The sequence below is a fragment of the Siphateles boraxobius genome, unplaced genomic scaffold (genome assembly GCF_051911475.1).
Source record: "Siphateles boraxobius isolate OS27281-9 unplaced genomic scaffold, OSU_SipBor_1 41, whole genome shotgun sequence".
Classification (NCBI taxonomy): Eukaryota; Metazoa; Chordata; class Actinopteri; order Cypriniformes; family Leuciscidae; genus Siphateles; species Siphateles boraxobius.
Genome location: NW_027509042.1, coordinates 32,766,488 through 32,791,600, shown reverse-complemented (window position 1 = coordinate 32,791,600; position 25,113 = coordinate 32,766,488). Strand labels below are relative to the sequence as shown.

General features: G+C 44.5%; 2 protein-coding genes across 2 annotated transcripts in view; both read left to right on the top strand.

The window, feature by feature from the left end:
• cidec (cell death inducing DFFA like effector c) overlaps positions 1-25,113 on the top strand; it is a 389,787-nt gene that overhangs the window by 113,865 nt on the left and 250,809 nt on the right. The gene's annotated exons all lie outside the window — the stretch shown is intronic.
• spega (striated muscle enriched protein kinase a) overlaps positions 1-25,113 on the top strand; it is a 109,296-nt gene that overhangs the window by 73,524 nt on the left and 10,659 nt on the right. The window contains 5 exon segments of the mRNA XM_077199732.1: positions 2,329-2,505; positions 2,607-2,649; positions 24,438-24,506; positions 24,589-24,861; positions 24,863-25,112. Coding sequence (XP_077055847.1) covers positions 2,329-2,505; positions 2,607-2,649; positions 24,438-24,506; positions 24,589-24,861; positions 24,863-25,112 — 812 coding nt within the window.

Below are 25,113 nucleotides of genomic sequence, written 5' to 3'. Positions count from 1 at the left end.
TTGTAGAACACTGGGTAAAACTTTATTTTAAGGTGATGTAGTTACACATTAATACATGTACTTACTACAGTAATAACATTAAAGTATGCATAATTACAAGTTACTAACCCTAAACCAAATCCTAACCATAACTCTGTAGTAAGTACATGTAGTTAATTAATATTACTCAGTATCTCAAACTCAGAAGGTTCCAGGAGCTCGGGACGGTGGGGTCTGAAGGGACCCAATGGGCCCTCCTCACACCCGGAGTTTGGAGCTCCAACTCGGCTTCCCTCCCAAGGTTATACATAAGGAACATTTGGACAAAACAGTCAATATCTTGGAAATGACGAGTCCCAGCGGATCGTCCTTTGGGGTGGTGAGGGGCCCCTAGAGGCCCTCTCAGACCCCAGAGTCCCGAGGTTCTGGGACCCTTCCTTCTGAAGTGACCCCTTTTCTGTTGGGCCCCGTATCTTGGACCTTGGGGGCGCTAGAGCCTCGGGCTAGGGCCCGTTGGAGAGGGCCCCTCGGGACCCTACTTTGACCTGAGTTTGTTGAATCTAGGCAGCTTGGTCGCGGAATTATAGCCGTTCAAATTTCAGAGCGTATGCTCACTGGCCTTCGACACATGTGTCGAAATCCCCAATTATTGATTGGAATTCACCGGCTGAAAATGTCTAAGTCGAAAACAAGCTAACATTTATCCGCACTCCCATTCAATAGTGGGCCCATTTAATATATTGCAGGTGAAATTTGTGTCAAATTGCAGCTTATTGCATGATTTGAAAAATGATAACCCGTCCGTTCATGCAATAAGCTGCAATTGGACACAATCCCGCCTGCAATATATTGAATGGGGATTCGGGTAGTGTATTTGATAGACATTTTAACTAAAGTTCCTGTCATGATAAAAACCATTTATCAGCACTCAGCAGGCCCCCCGGGGTCCGTGGCACCAAGCGCCGTCCCAAAATTCCACTGTCCACGAACCCACTATTTTTTACAATGGAATAAATGTTATGTGGGATCTCCATATCTCAGCTCTGGAAGGCTCTAGAGACTCCATTTTTGCACTCCGGTCTAAGTCTCGTGGCCTTCTATCAGAATCCAGAGTTTCTAGAAGATCAAAGAAACTCAATTTCTCGACCCCCAAATGCCCTGTCGCTTTTTTCGGGGCGGGAAATTAAGTTTCTCCAATCTTCTCGAAACTATGGATTCTGATAGAGGGTCATGAGACTTAGACCGGAGCGCAAGTCCTGGCTCTCTACACCTCTCCTGAACTGAGCTATGGACATCCCACATAGCATTTATTCCATTGTACGAAATAGTGGGTTCGTGGACAGTGGAATTTTTGGACGGCGCTTGGTGCCACGGACCCCGGGGGGCCCGCTGAGTGCGGTAAAATAGTTTTTATCACGACAGGAACTTTAATTAAAATGTCTATCAAATAAACTACCCGAATCCCCATTCAATAGATTGCCGGTGGGATCGCGTCCAATTGCAGAATATTGAATGAACGGCGGAAAAACTTTAAAAAATATAGTGGGTTATTGGACAAATAGTGGTTCAGTGGGATGGGGGTGTGGCCTGGGAGTGGGGGGGGGCAACGGGACATTTGCCCAATATAGTGGGTTATTGGACAAATAGTGGGTTCGTGGCACGGGGGCGTGGCCTGGGAGTGGGTGGGGGGGTCCACGGACGTTTGCCCAATATAGTGGGTTATCGGACAAATAGAGGGTTTGTGGGACGGGGGCGTGGCCTGGGAGTGGGTGGGGGGGGGGGTCCACGGGACGCTTGCCCAATATAGTGGGTTATTGGACAAATAGTGGTTCCGTGGGACGGGGCGTGGCCTGGGAGTGTGGAGGGGGTGGGGGGTCAACAAGACATTTGCCCAATATAGTGGGTTATTGGACAAATAGGGGATTCATGGGATGGGGGCGTGAGATATGTGTCAGAACTGCGAGAGATATGTGTCAGAACTGCGAACGAAAACTCAGGGAGCGTAAACGAAAACTTCAGAAGCGTAACTGAAAACTCTGGAAGCGCATTTGTAAGTTCACATCAGCAAAAGAAATATGAGAAATAGTTAGCAAAACATGCAGTGTATTAAGAACGAAGTAAAAGAATGTGCCCGCGATTTATTCTTTTTCAGTTTCAAAGATATTTTTTTCAGTTTCAATTTATATTTTCATTAGTTTCTTGAAAAGTTACATTCATTATTATTGGCACAAAAGTAATTCCATAGTAAAGCTGCTTTAAAACAATCTGTATTGTAAAAAGCACTATATAAATAAATGTGACTTTGAACTCTCCACTGACATAATTTTGCATTCTACACGTGTAACATGTCTTTATCTTTCACATAATTCACAGCCTAACAGGAGTTTCCCCATTTGCTGGGGAAAAGGACCGTGACACTCTGCTGAATATCAGGAATTATAATGTTACATTTGAGGAAAGCATGTTCAAAGACCTTTGCAGAGAAGCAAAATGGTTCATCATAAAGCTCCTTGTACCAAACAAACTGTAAGTGTTTATTGCACCACAATCATTGTGGTAAATATGTCTGATGGTTGTAATTGCCATGGCGTTATGCACTCTTTAATGTAATGTTAAACCATTTGTAGGAGACCTGATGCCACAGGATGTATTTTCCATCCTTGGTTCAAGGTATGATAGAATATTAACAAACAAATAAGCTGCAGTACAGATTAATGCAGAAAAACAAATTATTCTTACACACTTCAGTTCATCACTTTTGGTAACTTTGACTTGACTCCTACCAACAGAAGCTGTGTACAAAATGCATAGCTGTCATTCAACATAACAAAACAGAGATACTGTGCCTTGAAATATCTAAAACCCTAATGCAATCTGCTAGCAATCACATCATCACTGCATGGCACACGCTTATTGCATCTGCAGCTAATGGGCTTGCTTGCTTGCTTAACATTTACAACCCCATTTCCAGAAAAGTTGGGACAAAATGCAATACAATTCGCAATCTGGGATTTGTTCATTCTCTTGAACCTTGTTTGTTAACTGACAAAAGTTTTAAAAAAAGTTTTCTAATGTTTTCACTGCACAACATAATTGTATTGTGTAAATATGAACACATGTTGATATTGATGGCTGCAACACACTAAAAAAAAGTTGGGACAGAGGCAAAAAAAAAAAAGTGAAAATATTATCCAAGTTAGATTATCCAACTCTTTTGAAACAGTCACCAATGAGCAGGGGAATTGGCAATAGGTGAGGGAATCGTGTTTGGGTGTAAAAGAGCTTCGCAATCTTTGTAAGCAAAGATGGGTCATGGCCCACCACTTTGAGATTTGTCATCAATTCAAAAATCCTAAATAGGAAAATGATCTACTGCCAGCAGTGGATTTTGGTATTCTAGGTATTATCAACTGGACAGAATTTTGAGATCGCAATAGACGTGAAGGCAGTGTTGAGGAGTAACGGAATACATGTACCGGCATTACGTATTCAGAATACAAATTATGAGTAACTGTATTCTGTTACAGTTACAATTTAAATAGTTGGTATTTAGAATACAGTGACATTGTTGAAATCAATGGATTACATGACTGTTAGAAATGAAAATGAAATGGTCCAAACGAAAAGTGTCACAAAACTTGGTCGTTTATTATGAACAGATAATACAATATACCCAGCGCCGGCTAGAGTAAAAAGCTCAGCTCAATATCCTTTGTCTAGAGTTTATATAGTGAAAGTCTTAAAGAAAAGAATACAGGACTAACCAATAAAACGTCTTGGGTTACGTATGTAACCCTGGTTCCCTGATAGGGAACTCGAGCTGCGTTTGAGACGCGGTGGGAACGCTCTGCGTGATACGTCATGAAGCACGTGTAAAATCAGTCCAATGGAAGCCCACTACGAAATAGGTGACGTCATAGACCAGGAAACTATAAAGCAACCCTGAAATCAGACCGCGACAGCTTCTGAAAAACCTGAAGCAAGTCGATCAGGGCATGCAGGAAGTATGGCAGGAAAACGCAGCGTCTCGTTCCCTATCAGGACACCAGGGTTACATATGTAACCTGAGACGTTCCCTTTCAAGCGAACTCGAGCTGCGTTTGAGACGCGGTGGGAACCCCATACCCACTACGCCATAGTGACAAATGCCCGTTCTGTGTGAAGTCCTGCGCACACTAAGAATCAAGCAACCTCGCCCCAGGAGTGGAGAGGTCAAGGTCATAAAACCTGACAAATGTAAGCGGAGAGGACCATCCTGCCGCATGACACACGTCAAGAAGGGAAACTCCCAAAATTAAGGCCATAGAGGCCGCCAAACTCGGAGTAGAATGGGCCCGCACAGCCATAGGTGAAGGCCGTCCGGCCGCTTCATAAGCCAATGAAATAGCCTCGACTATCCATTTACTCATCACCTGTTTAGATGCAGGGCATCCTCTCTTGAGTGACCCAAAACAAACAAATAATTGCTCAGATTTACGCCACAGAGCAGCTCTGTGAACGTAGGCATCTAAAGCCCGGACTGGACATAACAGGTTAAGCTGTTCCTGATCTGGGGTATTAAAGGGAGGAGGATAAAAGGCCTGCCGCACTATTGGGCTCCCAACATTTAGTGGTACCTTAGGAATATAACCCGGTCTAGGGTAGAGGAATGCATTCACCATACCAGGTGCAAATTCCAGACATGAAGGAGCAACCAACAGAGTATGTAAATCACCCATTCTCTTGATAGACGAAATAGCAAGGAGAAATAAAGTCTTTAGAGTGAGGAATTTTTCTGAAACCTCCTCGATGGGCTCGAAGGGAGCCAAGGCCAGACCCTCAAGTACAATGGCCAAATCCCAAGCCGGTGCTCTAGATTGCAGTGCAGGCCTGAGCCTCAATGTACCACGGAGAAAACAAATAATAAGAGGATCTCTCCCAAAAGAAGCCCCGAGAGGGGTGATAAGCGGTCTTGAGGAAATCGAGAACTGTACCAACCGGGCAGTTAACAAGATTTAAAAAATGTTCTCCACGCCATGTAGAGAACAGTTTCATTTCATTCAATGTACATAGTTTTCTTGTGGAAGGAGCTCTGGATTGAAGGACGGTCTCAACGACCTCAGTCGAGAGACCGGATTCTATGAGCTGGGCCCCCTCAGAGGCCAAGCCCACCGTTTCCACAACTCCGTTTAACCCTTTTCTATTATGTGCAGGACCCATAGACAAATATTTGGCAGAATTTTCCACGCTGCCAGAAATTCCGATAAGGGAACCAGTCTCTTGAGACTGGCCTCTGGATTTGATTGAACAATCATTTCGGCGCCCTGAAGCGGCGAACCGGCAGGGAACAACCGAACTGACCGTTCTACAACCCTCCTCAGAGGATTGCACGGGGACGCTGACACCTCGGCACCCTGAAGCGGCGAACCGGCAGGGAACAAACGAACTGGCAGCGCTGCGACCCTCCTCAGAGAGTCGCACCCCAGGCAGAACTCCCGGGAGCATTGATATCGGGGGCTTGACCAAAGAGATCGTCAGTGTGTTGTCCGGACCCTCCGCCGAGCGACCACTCATGATCACTCCCGACTTGTGAGGAAAGCATACGTCGATAGCATTATGCGTTGACAAGAAACCCCCAACACTGGGCCTGGGCGAGGAACCAAGGTTCTTCCACATGACCGAGGCACGTAGGCATAGCCGCGTGAACTTGAACATGCGAAAACGGATTTCCCCTCGGAGAAAACTCCTTGGTCCTGAGCCACCACTGCAGGGGTCTCATGTACAGAAGGCCAAAAGTAAATACGTTGAACGCAGCTTACATGAGACCCACAGTCTGAAACTGTTTCACAGTGAGTGACTGGCCTAGATAAACCCATATTACACCTAGAAAAATGGTCCTCTGAGCTGGGAGGATCACACTCTTCTGGCGTTGAGTGGCAACCCCAACATCTTTAAATGAGACAGAACGACACCTCGATGCCGAACTGCCATATGCTCAAATTGAGCTAGGATCAACCAATCGTCGATATAATATAATACGCGAATGCCCTGGAGTCTCAAAGGAGCCAGAGCTGCATCCACGCATTTTGTAAAGGTGCGGGGTGATAAACCTAGGCCAGATGGAAGAACCCGATACTGGTATGCTTTGCCCCCGTTTTTAAAGCGAACCTCAGGAACTTCCTGTGATGAGGATGGATAGATACTTGGAAGTACGCGTCCTTCAAGTCTACCGAGACAAACCAGTCCTCGGACTGAATCTGTGATACAATCTGTTTGAGTGTAAGCATTCTGAACTTGAGTTTCTGAACTCTGCTGTTTAAATGGCGCAGATCTAGAATAGAACGCAACCCTCCATCCTTCTTTGGAACAATGAAGTAACGGCTGTAAAACCCTGACTCTCTGCTGGGGGGAGAAACCCTTTTTATAGCTCCTTTTTGAAGAAGTGTCAGTACTTCCTGCTCCATAACCAGAGCCTGCTGTGAGCCCACTACCGTAGGGAGGACCCCCTGAAATCTAGGCGGACGAGAACCGAGCTGAATTCTGTAACCCTTTTCTATTATGTGCAGGACCCATAGAGAAAATATTTGGCAGAAGTTTCCACGCTGCCAAAAATTCAGATAAGGGAACCAGTCTCTCGAGACTGGCCTCTGGATTTGATTGAACAATCATTTCAGTGCCCTGAAGCGGCGAACCGGCAGGGAACAACCGAACTGACCGTTCTACAACCCTCCTCGGAGGATTGCACGGGGACGCTGACACCTCGGCGCCCTGAAGCGGCGAACCGGCAGGGAACAAACGAACTGGCAGCGCTGCGACCCTCCTCAGAGAGTCGCACCCCAGTGGGCGCCGAGGAGAAACGATTTCTCAAAACCGTCCCTCCTTTTTCTTTCGGCAGGACTTCTTGTCTAAGCTTTATTAGAGATGACGACAGTCCTCTTCTTATTTAGATCTTGCCTACCTCTAACTAGCTTAGTTCCTACGACCCTCCTCGGAGGATCGTAGGAAAAAGCAGGCATCTCGGCACCCTGAAACGGCGAACCGGCAGGGAGACCGGACTGACTGCTCTACGACCCTCCTCGGAGGATCGTATGGGGACGCTGACACCTCGGTGCCCTGAACGGCGAGCCAGCAGGGAACAACCGAACTGGCAGCGCTGCGACCCTCCTCAGAGAGTCGCACCCCAGAGGGCGCCGAGGAGAAACGATTTCTCAAAACCGTCCCTACCCCGGAGGGGACCACCCTTAGAAGCCTGATACCCTCAGCATCAGGTCTTCTTTTTTTTTTTTTTGCACTCTATGCCAGTTTCAGGAACATAGATTGGTGAGGAAGAAACCTCTGGAATGTCGCTGAAAGGTTTAGTTTTCTTGAAAGCGGAGCGTCCAGAAGAACAGACATTTTTATCTTTCTTTATTTTTATATCAGAAAAACTTATACATATAAACATATATATATATATATATATATATATATATATATATATATATATTCTCGAATATATTCTCGAATGGAGTCAATGCTGACATCCTCACATTCATCTATGTCCTTAAATACTTTACCCACCAGTACTGCCTCATAAAATTTATTTATTATTAAAGATGGCTGGTGGGTAACGTCGGGGTTAAAAAATGATGACGCCGACTCGGGAGAGAGAAAGCTCGCAAGCGTCTCTATAATCCAAGGCACTGTCATACCATGATACTTAATACCCATAACATTACTCTAGTTAGACGTTTGGGTATTAAACACATAAAATAGAAACCGGTTTATTCCACGATCTCAACACCTCAGTGTGGAGATAGGGAGAAACCAGTAGTCCCCGACGAGGAGGCTGAGATACAGAGTTTTCCTGTTTTTTTAGATATATTTCATCTAATAAACTCTTTTTATTGTCACTCTCATAATGTTCAGCTGTCCAGTAAATATTTAACTAGCAACAGCATTAGAAAAACCTCCTTTAAAAAAGCTCCTCTTTATTCAACAGAGTTATGAGCTGCCTATTTATTGAAAAATCAAACATCTGCCTTTTTCTTAATATTTTTATTTGTTTTGTTCACTTTTTCTTAACAAAACACTAACGATACCAATTCCTCGGAACTGGAAATCGCAGCACACTGGATCTGCAGGTGAAAGCTGAGATAGGCCGGGGCCCGTCCCAACCCACGCTGTCAGATCCGTTTGCGAACCCCAAAATGCGAGTCGCCGCCGTGTCTAGGCAACGGCGGGACCCGCGCGGGGAGCGCGAACCAAACCATTCTCCTCAAAGAACGATCGGCGAGAGCGGAGCATCTGCATAGATAGACTCATACAATGCTCACAATCAGCCCCCTCGAGGACTGACTGGGCATGCTCCACTCCCAAACAAGCAACACAAAGCTGATGTGTGTCCCCACCCGTAATATAACGAGGGCAGGGAACAACACACCGTCTATAATCTTGCTTGCTCGCCATAATAATGATAGATATATTGGGCTTGACAGACAACAATAAATAGACAAGGACAGATATACAGAGAACGCTTGCTGAAGGTACAGAAGCAGTCGCGGTCTGATTTCAGGGCTGCTTTATAGTTTCCTGGTCTATGACGTCACCTATGTCGTAGTGGGCTTCCATTGGACTGATTTTACACGTGCTTCATGACGTATCACGCAGAGCGTTCCCACCACGTCTCAAACACAGCTCGAGTTCCCTTGAAAGGGAATCAAACATTACATCATAGATATCATATAGACGTTAACAGCTTCTTAATATGGGCAATATCCTGTTAGATACCCAACTTTGCCTTGGGCGCCCAGAAGCCTTTACAATACACATGTATAGAATGGAACGAACATTGAGAAAGGAGGGGCTGAGTAGTCCTCTATTAATGGATACCAGATGTTTAGCTTAAACAAAAGAAAAGAAGAATGTGCAGACGTGGCAGTTATGCTGGCTAGAATAAAGAAATGTACATAGACTGTTATATTGTATGCTGAAGGAGAAAGATATTCTAACAATGACGATACTTCTCTGTTTCATGAGTTTATTCACTCTCTAAATAAATTAAGGCAACTCCATGCATTTCCCAGAAGCCCCAATATGAAAACGAAAAAATGTGCGGTTTGCGTGATCAGTCACAATGGAGTCGGAAAAGGAGCAGCGGGAGCTAGAGGTAGAGATGGAGCCGGAACAACAGAGCCAGGGCAAGAATGCGTTTCTATCTTGGAAATGCAAACAGCATTTCTCATTAAAGAAAGAGAAGGGAGAACAAATATAACTGTGCAGTGCAACCTCTGCTTGCAAGAAACCATCCTCCTTTCAGCGTCCAAAGACTCCACCTCCAACCTGAAGAAGCATCTTATTTTTATTTTTATTTTTATTTTTATTTATTTTTAATTAGCCTGGGGTAGTCGTCTGCTGTAGTTTTACTGGTCACCTTGCTATTTTATAGTTGTATCAGGTAGGCTACTAGCTACAGGGCAGTAAGGATATGCAATATGAAACCGAAATCGCAACACTCAGATCCACAAACCTGTGTCGCATGTGAGAAGGCAGAATCGCGACAAACCCCTTCCAACTCCCATAGTTATCCTTCCCGTCCAGGGGTGCGTTTCCCAAAGCCAACTATGGTCGCAAGTTCCGTCGTTACCAATAGAGTTCAATAGAAATTGCGATCATAGTTGGCCAACAATGCTTTTGTGAAACGCACCCCAGATCCAATGCTACCACATCTTTAAATTACTATTAGTGTTATTGGAAGTTAACATTATAAAATACGTAGACCAACACCACAAAACTAGTTGAGAAATAATTATTTAAAATTGAGCAATTCCAGCGTTATGGACTTGACATTTGCAGTAAAAACTTGAATTATAAATTCTCAGAAAATTAATTTAATACCAATATATTGAAACTTCTGTTTATATATCCATACTCCCTTAATAAATGAGTCCATACATTAGAAAAAATATCTGTCTACACATGCCTTTTATATTTAATATGAGGGAAATAAACATGTGTGACACAAAAAATACTAGTACTTCTGTGAATTAGGCTACACTGCGAAAACCAAAAGTAATACCCACCGGATGAAGAAGGGTTGGCCCTCCACAGAACATGAAATATTAATTTTATTTTCCGCATTTATGAGGAAAAAACAATGTTACGGACGTGACCACTCTAAAAGCGGCACTAAAAGACTGCTTTAAAACTTTCACAGAGACATCAAACAGATGCGCAAAGCCTTTCTTTAAAGTGAATTTCAATTTGTATTAATTGTATCTTAATTTTAATCAATGTTTCATCAATAAATTGCCTGGATTTAATAAATACGAAGTAAATATAGCAGGTAGCTAGATATCACGGCACGGAGGCGCCGGTGCGTGAACTGGGGCTCATCTCATAAATGAACCAAAAACTTACCGTATAAGGTAGGCTATAGCCTACTTGCCTCACAGAAGTGTCTACTTTTAAACAAACGAAAACAGACTGCTCTCTGTTTATGTAATCCGTATGAAATGTGCATTTCTCTCCGGCGCGTTCACTAGGCTGCTGCGAAGATAGCGATCAGCATCGTCAACTTCATCTTTGCAGCCGACACTAGCATATTCAATCATTATTTTTGCCAGTTCTTTGTGACAGCTTTTAGGTCCTTTATTGGCAGCGCCACCCTTACATGTTACATGAACGCCTCACCACCGCATTACCGCACCGGTGACCGCAACACACATAGTCTTTGTTCTTCTATAGCAAATTATAATATAGCATATTGCACTTTCAGGGAGACATGGGCCTAACACATTCAGCCAGTTGGAACAGAAAAACACACCAGAATAGGCCTGTTTAGTAAGCAGAATTTGATGGCCGCATTCCTACACTTTTAAAATGCAATTCCATGTGGAAGTAATGCAAGTATTCAGAATACGTTATTCAGATTGAGTAACGTAACGGAATACGTTACAAATAAAATTTTTTGGGCATGTATTCTGTATTCTGTAACGAAATACGTTTTAAAAGTATCCTTCCCAACACTGCGTGAAGGACTATAATGCATTAAGAGCTCGCTCAAGTACAGGGGAGCTAAACCATTTAGTGCTTTGTAAGTAATCAGCAATATTAAAAAATTTGTACGATGTTTAATTGGGAGCAAATGCAGTGTTGACAGAACCGGGCTAATATGGTCTCACTTCCTGGTTCTATTAAGAACTCTAGCGGCTGCATTTTGGACCAGCTGTAGATCTAGCCTTGATGTCATGAACCAATTGTTCTGCATTTTTCATGGAGAGCATATGAGGTAACTTAGATATATTTTTAAGATGAAAAAATGCAGTTCCCTTTCGAGGGAACTTGCGATGTGTCGATGACGCTGTGGGAACACCCCCAGCATGAATGTGTCTGAAGCATCTATTCCAACTAGTCCAATGGAAAGAATGAACGTCACGAGCGGGTGACATCATGACCAGGAAGAGATAAAAGCGCATCCAGTGCAACCGGCATTAGCTTCTGTTGCCTCAGCAAGCGATCTGTGTCAAAACTGTCTGTTATATTTACTGTTGTCTGTCACTATATATCTAAAAACACTATGGCGAAACGTTTGTAAAAACTCTGTGCTTCTCCCTGCCAGCATTATTTAACGGGTGGGGACACACAAGCATGTGGTATCAGCCTTCGAGGGGGCTGATTGCCAACATTGCTAGAAGCTTCCACTTCGCATGCTTCGCTCCCGCACTCTCAGAGGGGTTGGAGACGCTTCCGAGGGCCTTATCTCCTTCCTTTCCTGGGGGATCCGGTGCTCTCTCTCCGGTGTCGGAAGTCCACGCTGAGGCTTCTTCCGCCAGGTCAGAGAGCCCAATGCTTCAGTGCTCTAGCTCCGAGGAGGTAGATGTGCTAAGTATTGGAAGTGACACAATCAAGGGGGAAGGGGATTCGCCACCTCTTTCTCCAGCATATGAGGAGTTGGTGGAGGTGATTACTCGTGCTGTGGATAAATTACATATTGAATGGCCAGCAGAGAAAAGGGGTGCTCGTCCCAAAAGTAAATTAGACGAGCGCTTCCTTCTAATATTTCACCTCCACCACGGGGCCTTCCATTTTTCCCCGATCTGCACAATGAGCTGTCTAGATCGTGGAATAAGCCATACTTGTCCCATCTTTTCAGCCCCCAAGTTCACGTATATTCTGGAATAAGGGGGTAGAGAGAGTATGGATATGAGTCGATGCCCCAGGCAGAACAGATACTCGCGAGCTATCTGTCTCCCGGTTCAGCATCGTCTCTGAAGGCCTCGGCTTTGCCCACTAGGCCATTAAAAACAACATCCAACCTATTGGGTAAAGCATATATGGCAGCAGGACAAGCAGGAACCTGCCTTAATACAATGGCTGTGCTTCACGCATATCGAGCTGACCTGCTGGGGGATTTGGACAGGAGTGAGTGAGTGGGGCCCGATGAGGTTCGAGAACTTCGTAGGGCCACAGATTTATCTCTAAGGGCTACTAATGAGACCGCCAGAGCAATTAGGTGGTCTATGGCAGCCCTTGTAGCCACTGAGAGACACCGCTGGCTCAGTCTGGCCGGAGATCAAGGAGAAGGATAGAGCTTTCCTCCTTGATGCTCCTATCGATCCTTCTAGTCTCTTCGGCGACACAGTTAATTCGGTCGTCAGCCCCAGCCATCTAGCTCCTCATACTGAGCACAGCAGAAAGAGAGTGTTGCATCTCGTGTACCTCCACAAAAACACTGGAAGCAAACCCAACACTCTCAGCCGAAGCCTTCTAAGCAGAAGCCGGATCTGAGGACCGTTCTTCAGGCTAAGAAGGCTTCAGCTCAAAAGAAAAGGTCCTGACGCCACTGGCGTCAGACCAGTGAGGGCAGCCCCAACCAGGGTGGAGTGGTGTACACCTCAGTATACAATGCCCGTTCCATCTCGATGCCCTCGGGGGACCGTTCTGCCAACCCCACCACCCTTGGTGTTTCGGGGTGCAGCTGCCTCCAGTGAGTTTCTTGCGAAATGTCAACTCGACATTTCGTCAGACTCGCGCCCTCTGAGGGGGGTTCAAAAACAGTCAGCTTGGGTAGTTTCTGCCAGTATGCTTCAGGTCCCTGAACTGGCTGTCTCAATTACACCAGAGGCCAGCCTCGAGAGGATGGTTCCCTTAGTAGATTTTCTGACAGTGTGGAAGCTACAGTCTACTGGGTCCTGCAGATAGTAGAAAGAGGATATAGAATCCAGTTTGGTTCTCGTGATGCATCCCGAGCAGGCTCTGGCAATGGAGCAAGAGGTAAAGGCCCTGTTAGCGAAGGAAGCTATAGAGACAGAGAGTCAGGTATTTACAGCCGTTATTTCATTGTTCCAAAAAAGGATGGAGGGTTGCATCCCATACTAGATCTTCATCTGTTGAATCGTTCAGTGCAGAATCTCAAGTTCAAGATGCTGACACTCAAACAGATTGTGACTCAAATCAGATCCGAGGACTGGTTTGTCACGATAGATCTGAAAGACGCATACTTCCATGTCTCCATCTTCTCTCAGCACAGGAGTTTCCTGAGGTTTTCTTTCGGGGGCAAAGAATACCAGTATTGGGTACTTCCTTTCGGTCTAGCTTTATCACCGCGCGCATTCACGAAGTGCGTAGATGCAGCTCTGGCCCCGCTCAGGCTGCAGGCCATACACATTCTGAATTACATAGACGACTGGCTGATTCTAGGGGAATCAGAACAGTTAGCGGTTCGGCATCGAGATGTCGTCCTCGCTCATATGCAAAAGTTGGGGTTGAGGCTCAATGCCAAGAAGAGTGTGCATTCTCCAGTACAGAGGACCACTTTTCTTGGTGTGGTCTGGGATTCAGTCACGATGTGAGCCGTTCTATCGCCCGCTCGTGTAGCTGCTATCCTTACAGCCACAAAAGAGCTAAAGCTAGGCCAGTCACGCACTGTGAAACAGTTTGAGAGACTGTTAGGCCTCATGGCAGCAGCGTCCAATGTGATATCCTTTGGCCTGCTGTACATGAGATCTTTGCAGTGGTGGCTCAGGAACAGAGGGTTCTCCCCGAGGGGAAACCCACTCTGTACAATCAAAATCACGGGGCAGTGTCTCCGCGCCTTGGTTATATGGAGGAAACACTGGTTCCTGTCCCAGGGTCCGGTGTTGGGAGCTATTTGCCATCAAGTTGCAATCTCGACAGATGCTTCCCTCACCGGCTGGGGAGCGGTAATGGAAGGCCACTCAGCTCAGGGTCTGTGGAGGAGTCATCATCTCTCTTGGCACATAAATTGCCTGGAGATGATAGCCGTCTTCAATGCGTTGAGACATTTCCTCCCAGACCTGAGCGGCCATCATGTGCTTGTTCGGACAGACAACACATCGGTGGTCTCTTACTTAAATCAACAGGGGGGTCTGCGTTTGCGTCCACTCCTGTGTTCCCTGGGGAAAATACTCTCTCTGAGGGCAGTATATATTCCAGGGGGCCAGAATATTGGAGCAGACACCCTGTCGAGGCAGGGGCTGAGGCCAGGCAGAAGTGGATCTGTTTGCATCTCAGTACACAACACACTGTCCACTTTGGTTCTCCCTCACTCACCCAGCCCCCCTGGGGCTGGTTTCAATGGTGCAGACGTGGCCGAGGCTACATCTGTACACATTTCCCACTGTTGCTCTGCTCCCAGGAGTTCTTGAAAGAATCTGCCTGGATGGAATAAGCCTACTGCTAGTAGCACCACGCTGGCCGAGCCGAATTTGGTTTCCTCGAATTTCGACGCCCCTTCCTTGGAGATCCCGATCAGGAGAGACCTTCTGTCTCAGGCAGGGAGCACAATATTTCACCCCCGGCCGGAGATTTGGAAACTGTGGGTTTGACCTCTGAGGGGGCCCAACTTATAGAAAGTGGTCTCTCAACCAAGGTTGTTGAGACCATTCCAAGCTCCAGAGCTCCCGCTACGAGGAAACTATATACACTGAAATGGAGAGTTTTCACTTCTTGTTGTCACCAGCGTCAGTGGGATCCGGTTAACTGTTCGGTTAATACAGTACTCGAGTTTCTGCAAGATCGCTTGGTTTATCAGGTTTATGTCCTTGCACTCTTAAGGTCTACGTGGCGGCCATTGCGGCTTTCCACGGCCCGGTGGATAGTACATCTTTGGGTCGAGACCCCATGATCACTCGTTTCCTTCGTGGCACCTTGAGGCTGAGGCCAAAACTCACACTAGGGTGCCGGTTTGGGACCTGGCAAAAGTACTAGAAGGCCTATCTGGGGCTCCCTTTGAGCCCTTAGATTCGTTCTCAGAGAAGTTCCTTACTTTTAAGACCATTTTTATGCTAGCTATTTCATCCCTCAAAAGACCTTCAGGCCTGTTCGGTTACTCCCACCTGCCTTGAGTTTGCACCTGGGATGGTCAAGGCATTCTTATACCCTAAACAAGGATATGTTCCTAAGGTGCCAACCATTATTCCGAGGCCTATTGTGTTACAGACTTTCTATCCTCCTCCGTTTACTTCTTCAGACCAGGAAAAGCTGAACCTCTTGTGTCCAGTGCGAGCATTATGATTATGTTCATCGGACTTCTCCGTGGAGAAAATCCGACCAATTATTTGTCTGCTTTGGATCACCCAAGAAAGGTCTTCCTGCCTCTAAGTAGACAGTGAGCAACTGGATAGTTGAGGCTATTTCTCTTGCTGACCAGCCATGCCCTTCGGTGGTCAGAGCTCATTCGACTAGGAGTATGGCGGCTTCTAAAGCCTTATTATCTGGGGTTTCTCTGCAAGACGTTTGCGATGCGGCAGGCTGGTCCTCACATTCATCAGGTTTTATAGCCTGGACCTGGACGCTGCCCCAGGGTCTCAGGGGCTTAATGCTTAGTATAGTGCTGACAACAGGCTGACATTCAGGCATTTGAAAGTTGATTGAAAGGCACTCAGGCGATTTGGGTATTCTTGTTCCCAAAGCATCATCGACGCATCGCAAGTTCCCCTTCGAAAGGGGACGTCTCAGGTTATGACTGTAACCCTAGTTCCCTGAAAAAGGGAATGAGACGATGCGTCGCCCTGCCATTCTTCCTGCATCCCTGTGATGGACTTGCTTCAGCAATTTTCGAAGCTAATGCCGGTTGCACTGGATGCGCTTTTATCTCTTCCTGGTTATGATGTCACCCGTCCATGACGTTCATTCTTTCCATTGGACTAGTTGATATAGATGCTTCAGACGCATTCACACTGGGGGTGTTCCCAACGCGTCATCGACGCAGCGTCTCGTTCCCTTTCTCAGGGAACTAGGGTTACAGTCGTAACCTGAGACGTTTTACAGATACTAGACTCGTGACTTTCAAATGAAAGATTGCCATCAAAGAGCACACCCAGGTTCCTAACCGACGAACGAGGACTTGACAGAGCAGCCATCAAGTGTTAGACAGTATTCTAGATTATTATGTGAGGAAGTTTTTTGTCCAATAATTAGAATCTTTGTTTTTTCAGAATTAAGTAGTAGGAAATTACTAGTCATCCAGTTTTTTTTATATCAGCTATACATTCCGTTAATTTTGTGGATTGGTAAGTTTCGTCAGGGCGTGAAGAAATATAGAGCTGAGTATCAGCAAAACAATGAAAACTAATGCCATGCTTCCTAATGATATATCCTAAGGGTAGCATGTAACAGTGAGCAGCAACGGTCCTAGTAATGAGCCTTGTGGTACACCATACTGAACTTGACCGATAAGACATCTCTTCATTTACTGCTACAAACGGATAACGGTCAGATAAGTATGATTTAAACCATGCTAGTGCAATTCCACTAATGCCAACATAATTTTCGAGTCTTTAAGTTTAAATTTAGCATTTAAAAGAATGTTGTGGTCATCTGGGCTTGAAGCTTTACTTTTCGTTAGTTTTGCCACTGTTTCAAATAAATACCTAGGGTTTTGTTTATTTTCTTCTAATAGGGTTGAAAAATAAGCAGATCTAGCAGTTTTTAGGGGCTCTCTGTATTAAATCGTGCTCTCTTTCCATGAAATGCGAAATACCTCTAGTTTCGCTCCATTTTTCTGGCTGATCTCTTAAGGGCCTGAGTGTGCTCGTTGTACCATGGCGTTGGGACATTTTCTTTAATATTCTTTAAGCGCAAAGGAGCAACTGTGTCTGAAGTGCTAGAGAGTTCAAAGTTTCTGTCGCAACATGTGCAATTGCAATTGTTTGGTAGTAATGCAAAGTAATGCAATTGTTTGGTTTTAGCTAGGTTTCTGTCAAACACAGCACATCTAGGTTATAGTCTGTGATCATATCATTAACGATAGGTGCTTTTGAAGTAAGGGATTAAATATTCAGCAACCCGAGCTTTATCATTTATTCATTTGTATTATTTCTTTTTTTTTTATTTGTTGAACATCAATAAAATGTTTACCCTTAGATGGGTTTGGAAGTTTTTTGTATTTCCTAATTCGAGGAACAGACACAGTCTCTATGTGATTATATGTAGCGAATTAGCTCTATGAAATATTAATAACCAATCATAACTTGATATAACTGATTATGAATATTTGTGTCAGTTAATCGGGTTAACTTGATGTAGCTTCATTAACATTACAACCAATTACCCAGTTTATTCTGTGAACCCTCAATATTGGTTATTAATTAATTTATAGAAATGTACATTTCCGGGGCATGGGAAATGTTGTTCTTACTAAGTACTACTAAGAGCAAGTAGTCAAGATCGATATGATTATTGACTTCCAGATATGAGCTTAAGACACGGACAACTTTACGTGTGATATGAACGAGACTTTATTAATTACACTAAACATTTAAAGTACTCTAACATACACATACACACATGCATACAGTTTACCAAGGGAAAGAGAGATGAAGAAGAATACAGGGAAACAAGAAGTTATAGCATTGTTTGAAATTCAGCAGATCAACAGCCTTGAGCAAACCATCAATTTAGTTCTAACACACCCTTCTTTTAAAAGGGGTAAGGATACTTAATGCATCGAATAATGAGACTAAGTTTGATACTTGCATGTCTCAACCATTTGAATTAAACTGTCCTGATGCAATTTGTTGAGGCTCCAGTCGATCTTTGCTGATGTTGTTTTGATGAGAGAGAGAACCAGTCGAGGTCAGAGGATCTTTGGTAAATGGAAAGACAAGGCTGCATCCTGGCACAAGCTTGGGGTCCTTAGAAAACTTCTAATTTAGCATCATCTTCACATCAGGACTCCTCAGGAAGGACTAAGAGAAAGCCAAGAGCGTCCAGAGAGTCCAAAAGCCAAGAGAAAGAGAGATGAGATGCAATATAAACCCTGATAGAGGTCCCACCTCTCAGGGTTGGCTCGGCCAATAAGAAAGGTGGAAGTTCCAGGCATGAGAATTTGGTTTATGGCTCTTTGTTTCAAGGGTGCTCATTTGCATGTGCACGCTGGAGAGCTGGTTGCCGATGAAGAAACTATGAAAGATTCTTGTAATAATAATATGTTGTTGTTATCGACATATCATGTACACAGTCATTTCGATCTTCAAAGTAACAAGATATAGAGACCAAATATGCCACACATATGATGTTGGCTAACCATAGTATGCAAAGTCTGAAAAATTAACCCATTAGAGTTTACAAGAAAACATAGGCCAAAACAACATCAGAAGGAAAATCATGAGATGTGAAAATTAGATACATGTTTATACATTTCTCAAGTGGTTATATATTTATAGAATATATAGGATTAACAGGGTTTATTTCTCCTTCTCAGAAGAATTAAGTGAGTGTCACATCTCTCAGGAATTCCCTTTTAGGGGTCATAAAAGATTATTATCTATGTAACAGGACACTGTGAGTGTCCGAGTTCTGCCAGTGGTGTTAGCTTCGGGGGGAAGTTACACTGATCTTTGTTGGGAGAGTGAGTTTGCCGGACTATTAATTAAATATAATGAATAATTTGTGTGTGTGATTGGTCCAGATGCTACAGATATCTAAGTAAAAGGGTCTCTTTGTGATGGGATTTATCTGACCTCAGTGACGTGAGACAGATAGCAGATGGTCGGTTTAGCCAGTTTGTCTGCTTTCTGACCTGAGCCCCAGATTGTCATGTTTGAGCTCTAAGACTATGAGCCATTAGCCTGGATGCCAGCCCGAACGCCGCCCACAACATTTTTAGGTCGGGTAGTTCGGTCTGGACTCGATCCGTTGAGGAGCTATTATGCCCGAACAAAAATAGTTCGGACCAATCAAATTGTCAGGGCGGGCTTTATACAATGATGGACAGATGAGCAACCATAGACATCATATCTATGTGAGCAACGGTAACGTATCTATCCACGTCATCAGAGCGCTTGTGTTGAATTCGTGGCTGTCGCTGGAGAATTGAGTTGTGTATATTCCGCTATCGTGTGTGTTATAGAAGATATAGACAGCGTAATAATTTTAGAAGAGGAACAGAGAACTGCGATCAAGGCATTTGTCGATGGGAAATATGTTTTTGCCGTCCTTCCTACGGGATTCAGAAAAAGTTTAATCTATCTCACTCAACATACGTCACTTACTCCGTTGCTCTGATTGGTTCTAGGTCTATCCAATTGAGTGCAGAGGCCTTTTATTTCCTAGTTCGGTTGACACACGCCCCATAATCACAGCCCAATGGAGCAGTATCAGACTCACATTCTGACTAGAATCTGAGTATGACGACGTCAGGCTAATGTGCCGAGTTACTAGAGAGAAGAGCAGCACCATCACAGGAGGGATGAATACCATCTCTTTTCAACAGGTCAGGTCTGCACCAAAAACTTTTCCTATTGTCTATGAATTCAATATTATTTTACAGGCACCACTTAGACAGCCAGCCATTGAGTGAGGACAGTCTACTAACTATCGCATCACTCCTTCGAACAGGAAGGGAGCCAGATTACAGTGCCTGACATCGTACTTACGAGTTCACACACCTCTTTAATGTTAATTTTAGTGATTTCCGACTGGCAAAGTCGAACGTCATTACTGCCCTACAAAGGCAAAAGACCTTAACTTGCTAGAGTGTGGAACAGAGAAGAATGAATTTAAAGATTTTTAGTTGTCTCGCCAAATTAATTATAGGTAGGACACTGAAAATCGTGCAATTAGATGTGTAAGTAATGAAAATCATCTACATAAAAAAGATCTTGAGCTCAAACTTGATTTTTGACCACTATTTCAAAGTTACTGTACTCTGCCTTTGTATTGTCAGCGAAAGCGAGAAGTCATGCCAAGGCAAAAGGCAGTAACTTCCACATGATCAATATTTGGTTGCTGATCACCATTAACAAAATCATTATAGTAACACCTGTATAAAGTCTAGTGATCATGGCATTTATTTTGTGTGATTTACAGTTACTTATAGCCATCTACATATTGCAATGCTGTGCTTTGGTTGCATTCTGGTGGCCCTATTAATAGCCTATATTAGACATGACAAATACCTCCATAGCGGTAAACAGTATATTCAAGTGATAACGAGTGGCATAAGACTTGCTAAACCGGATCACGATAAAACAGATCCTAGCGCACATTCGACCCGGAGACTGGTTTATAGCGGTGGATCTGAAAGACGCATACTTTCAAAGATTCGTGTTCGAAGGTGTCATGCTCCTGGTCCGTTCACGAAAAGTAGCCTACGCAGTGCTTTCCCCCTTGCGACTCATTAGGGAGCGCGTTCTGGACTACCTAGACGACTAATGCATTTATAGTACAACCTTCTGTGTTCTGCGCGTTTTCAGTATGCAGTGGTTTCAGCTGTCTGTCCTATTATTGTGCTTGTGCACTTCGCTCGTTCTGCGGATTTATTCCAGACCCTGTGATTGTATGTATAACCTGTTTGTAACAGCTGGTCTGATGTTGTATGCACCAGCACTTCTTGCTTCCTTATGTTGTATGCACCAATATACCCTTGTTGGTATATAGGCTACTATTCACCTGCTACGGCATGTGTAACATTTTTCTGTCATCTCTGCATATATCCTTCGCGATCGATATCGCACGTTTGTCGATGGAGCGGGTTCAGAGCATACTAAATGTTCCGACAGCATTAGTGCAGGACAAAGCTCTGAGAACACCTGAAGTTACAGGGACTGATGGCAGCTGTACAAAGTACACAGGTTACACCGTAATTTAAATTTTAAAAAGTGCATAGTGGTAAACATGCCTCTGTCCTAACTTTTTTGGAATGTGTAGCAGCCATCAAAATCAAAACTTGTTTATATTTACAAAATAAAATTAAGTTGGTCAGTGAAAACATTGGAAATATTTCCTTTGTACATTTGTCAGTTAACCCTCCTGTTACCCTCAAATCCGATAACATCTTTTACCCACTGGGGTCAATTTGACCCCAGTAATTTAAACCTCCAGAATATGATTTTTTTTTTTTTTTACAAAGGTTTGTGTCTCAGGTAATTTATATCTTTGTTGACTACTTAAATAACCTTTTAAGTTGACATCCACCCACCACCCCCCCTCCCCACCCCTTATACATCCAGAATACCCATTGCACGAATATGGAAAAATTTACAAATCACCATAAAATCTTACTGATTGACCTAAAATTGGAAAAGTATACATATTTTTGGTGTTTTACTTGTTTTATAATATTTCTAAGTATAGATTTTGGTAATCTATAACATTTGGAAAGAAAAACGTCTCGGTTACGTATGTAACCCTCGTTGCGTCAGATGACGACGAATGGGGTTTCGCTTAGAAAGCCTATCGACTTCGAGTTTTCAAAACGAGCCAAAGAAATGCCATGGGTCTGCAGAATTTGCATTGCGTATCTCCGCCTTACCTCGTGGGTATAAAAGGAGGACGCTGGCAACATGCAGATATGTTTCTTCGCTGAAGATCCGAGACTGAACTCAGGCGATCCCCGCGGTACAGCGGAAGTGGCAGGAAGACGTAACGTCTCAGTTCCCTGCGCAGGGAACGAGGGTTACATACGTAACCGAGACGTTCCCTTCCGTTGTCACTCCGAGTTACGTCGTATGACGACGAATGGGGTTACCAGTCTAATCACGCCACCCTCTCGGCTGTCTTCCAGTGCCCTGCGTAAATCTGAGATCCCTGTCGTGATACTGGCACGGACGAAGGACTCCTATTTAGCACAGGAATACCAAGGTACACTGGGGAGCATATCCCATAGCTTTATAGGAAATATGCAATTATTGCCAACCCAGAGGGGGGGGGCTTAGAGAATACACATATGACCCGAAGGGATGCATATGGAGAACACTGGGGTGTCCAGCCGCAGGTGGAATATTTCAACCCCAGGGGTGGCAAGGTGGCTTGCCAAGGGAAAGACACATGCTCAGAGAGGCTTACAGTGGAAATACACATGTGGGGGTCGCTCAGAGGAGGGACCATGCACACGGGAGGCACCTAGCTGACGCGCAGGCAATAGACACTGGCGCCGACGTCAGGAGTGCTGGAGGAACTCAGGGCTTTCGGGGAAGCTCACCTGAGGAGAATATCGCACATTTCCAGTCCGTGGAGTGGAATGGCGAGCAAGCGAAGACACCTGAGTGGGTCCAGTACTAGCTGGTTGAAGCGAGTACATGAGAGGACACTGGCTTCACTCGGAGATAGTAGAATCTGGCGAATGTGTTAGGTGTCGCCCAGCCTGCAGCTCTGCAGATGTCTGTTAGCGAGGCACCATGCGCTAGAGCCCAAGAGGACGGCACACTCCGGGGAGTGGGCAGTCACACCAAGGGGGCACGGTCGACCTTGCTGCTGGTATGCCAAAGCAAAGGCGTCCACTATCTTTTCCAGTGAGAGAGCCTTTCCCTTCAGCTTCCCACCAAAACAGACAAAAAGCTGGTCTGAGGTCCTGAAACACTGCGTTCTGTCTACATAGGCGCGGAACGCACGTACTGGACAGAGCGGAGAGCACGTACTGGACAGAGCAGTGCCAAGGCTGGGTCTGCCTCCTCCAGGGGCAGTGCTTGCAGGTTCACCACCTGGTCCCGGAAAGGAATGGTAGGAACCTTGGGCACATATCCAGGCCGGGGTCTCAGGATCACGTGAGAGTAAGCCGGCCCGAATTCCAGGCACGCTTCTTCAATGGAGAATGTGTGCAGGTCCCCTACCCTCTTGATGGAGGCCAATGCAGCCAGGAGTGCTGTCTTCATTGACAGGAACTTAAGCTCCACTGATTTCAAAGGCTCAAAGGGAGCACTCTGCAGGGCATTTAGAACCACTGAGAGGTCCCAAGAGGGAACAAGAGGAGGGCGAGGAGGATTCAGTCTCCTCGCTCCCCTCAGGAACCTGACGATCAGGTCGTGCTTTCCTACGGACTTATCTTCCACTGTAACATAGTGTGCGGCAATAGCGGCAACCTATACTTTTAGGGTGGAGGGAGACAGCCTTCGCTCCAACCCTTCTTGAAGGAAGGAAAGCACGACACTGATCGAACATCTCCGGGGGTCTTCTTAGTGAGAAGAGCCCAGTTGACGAAGAGGTTCCACTTAGCGTAGACATGTCTCGTGGACGATGCTAAGCGGAAGTGATGGTAACCACCACCGCTGGTAGTAGGATACTCAACCTGCCTCATCCCGTCCAGGAGCCAGACGTGGAGGTTCCAAAGATCAGGACGAGGGTGCCAAGGGTGTTTAGATGTCATTTTCAAATGAGAGAGATGGAGAACATAGAGAGCACACAGAGCACAAAGAGAAATGGTTTAGAAGGCTTCTGTTCATGCTTTTATAATGTTTGCTCCTCCCCTTTGTTTGGTAAACCATGAGAATTATGTTTTCCCCTCCCCCACGGCATGGGGGGAATAAATTTATGTAAAATTATAATAAACATTATACAATTATAACATGTTATAGTGACCACAATAAAACAACCAAAACAAATGTGTGTGAAATTTTAATATTTCTTATGTTTTATACAGCTAAAAGAGCCTGGGGTCAAATTGACCCAAGGAACACCGATGCTACAAAATGTGTACAGGACATTGAAAAAATATCAGAAGGTTAATTTTATGTTTACAGAGTTGTCCCCATTAAATTAGGAAAAGTCATTAAATCTGAATCTGATTTTTTTTTTTTTTACATACGTTAAACATTGAATGGGGTCAAATTGACCCCAAGGATAATAGGTTCAAGAGAATGACCAAATCACAGATTCGTGATTTTATAGCATTTTACAAAATGTCCCAACTATTCTGGAAATGGGGTTGTAAATAATTTGGTTCCGTGTTTGGTTCAAGTCTTGCAGCATGCAATCAGAAACCCTCCAGCTCCAAGCCCTGTAGATCTGCTATGCGTAATGTCATGTATGCTATTTGTATGTCAGAAGTATGTCACATGCTTACAGTAGCTTGCCCGGGAATGTTTTGACAGTAGCAAGTCTCTGTAATTGCTCTGCAGCAACAGCATAGCAGATCTATTTCGCAAAGACCAAATACATTAACATTGTCATATCCATTACCATGCTAAAGTATTTCAAAAGTTGTCATGCTTAAAATGTATTTTTAGAGCACATTAATCTAATTGTCATATTTTCCTTAGTCACTGACAAAGGGAAAAAGCATCATCACAACATTACATAAGCAAGTACTAGCCCGACGGAAATGGCAGGTAAGCAATAATAAAAAACAAACAAACATTAAAAAAACAAAGGTCATTACCTTACTCAGTTTTTTATTTATTTTCATTTCAGTGTTCACTCATTAGATACAAGTCTAAAATGGTGATGAGATCCATATCAGAATTGCTGGATGACTCTTCAAGCCATGTGTCCCTTGCTGTGCCTAGAAACCTTAAAGACTGCTCACCACCTCCATCGTCATCCTCCGACTCAGATGAGGACACTGATGAACTTCCTTTCATCCCTATGCCCAACACAATGATGTTGTTCTCTGGTTCCCGTATGTCTCTTACAGAGATTCACGAGGATGATGATAATGTCATCAGAGGATCCAATGATCCCTACCAAAAAAAACAGTAATTGGCTCGAAGACATCACAGAATATCAGGCAAATGAACGACAGGAGAATGTAGACCACCTGGAGATTGCAGAAAGGACTGAACACTTGAAAGAATCCTTGGAAAAGGGTGACAGAGTAAAAGCTGAACAGGTAGCAGCCAAGTCCAGAAGAGAGCTGATGCGAAGAGGGAGTTCTGCTGACAGTGCTCTTCTACTGCAGATCACTACTGAAGATGGTAATGTGAATGATAATTCAAA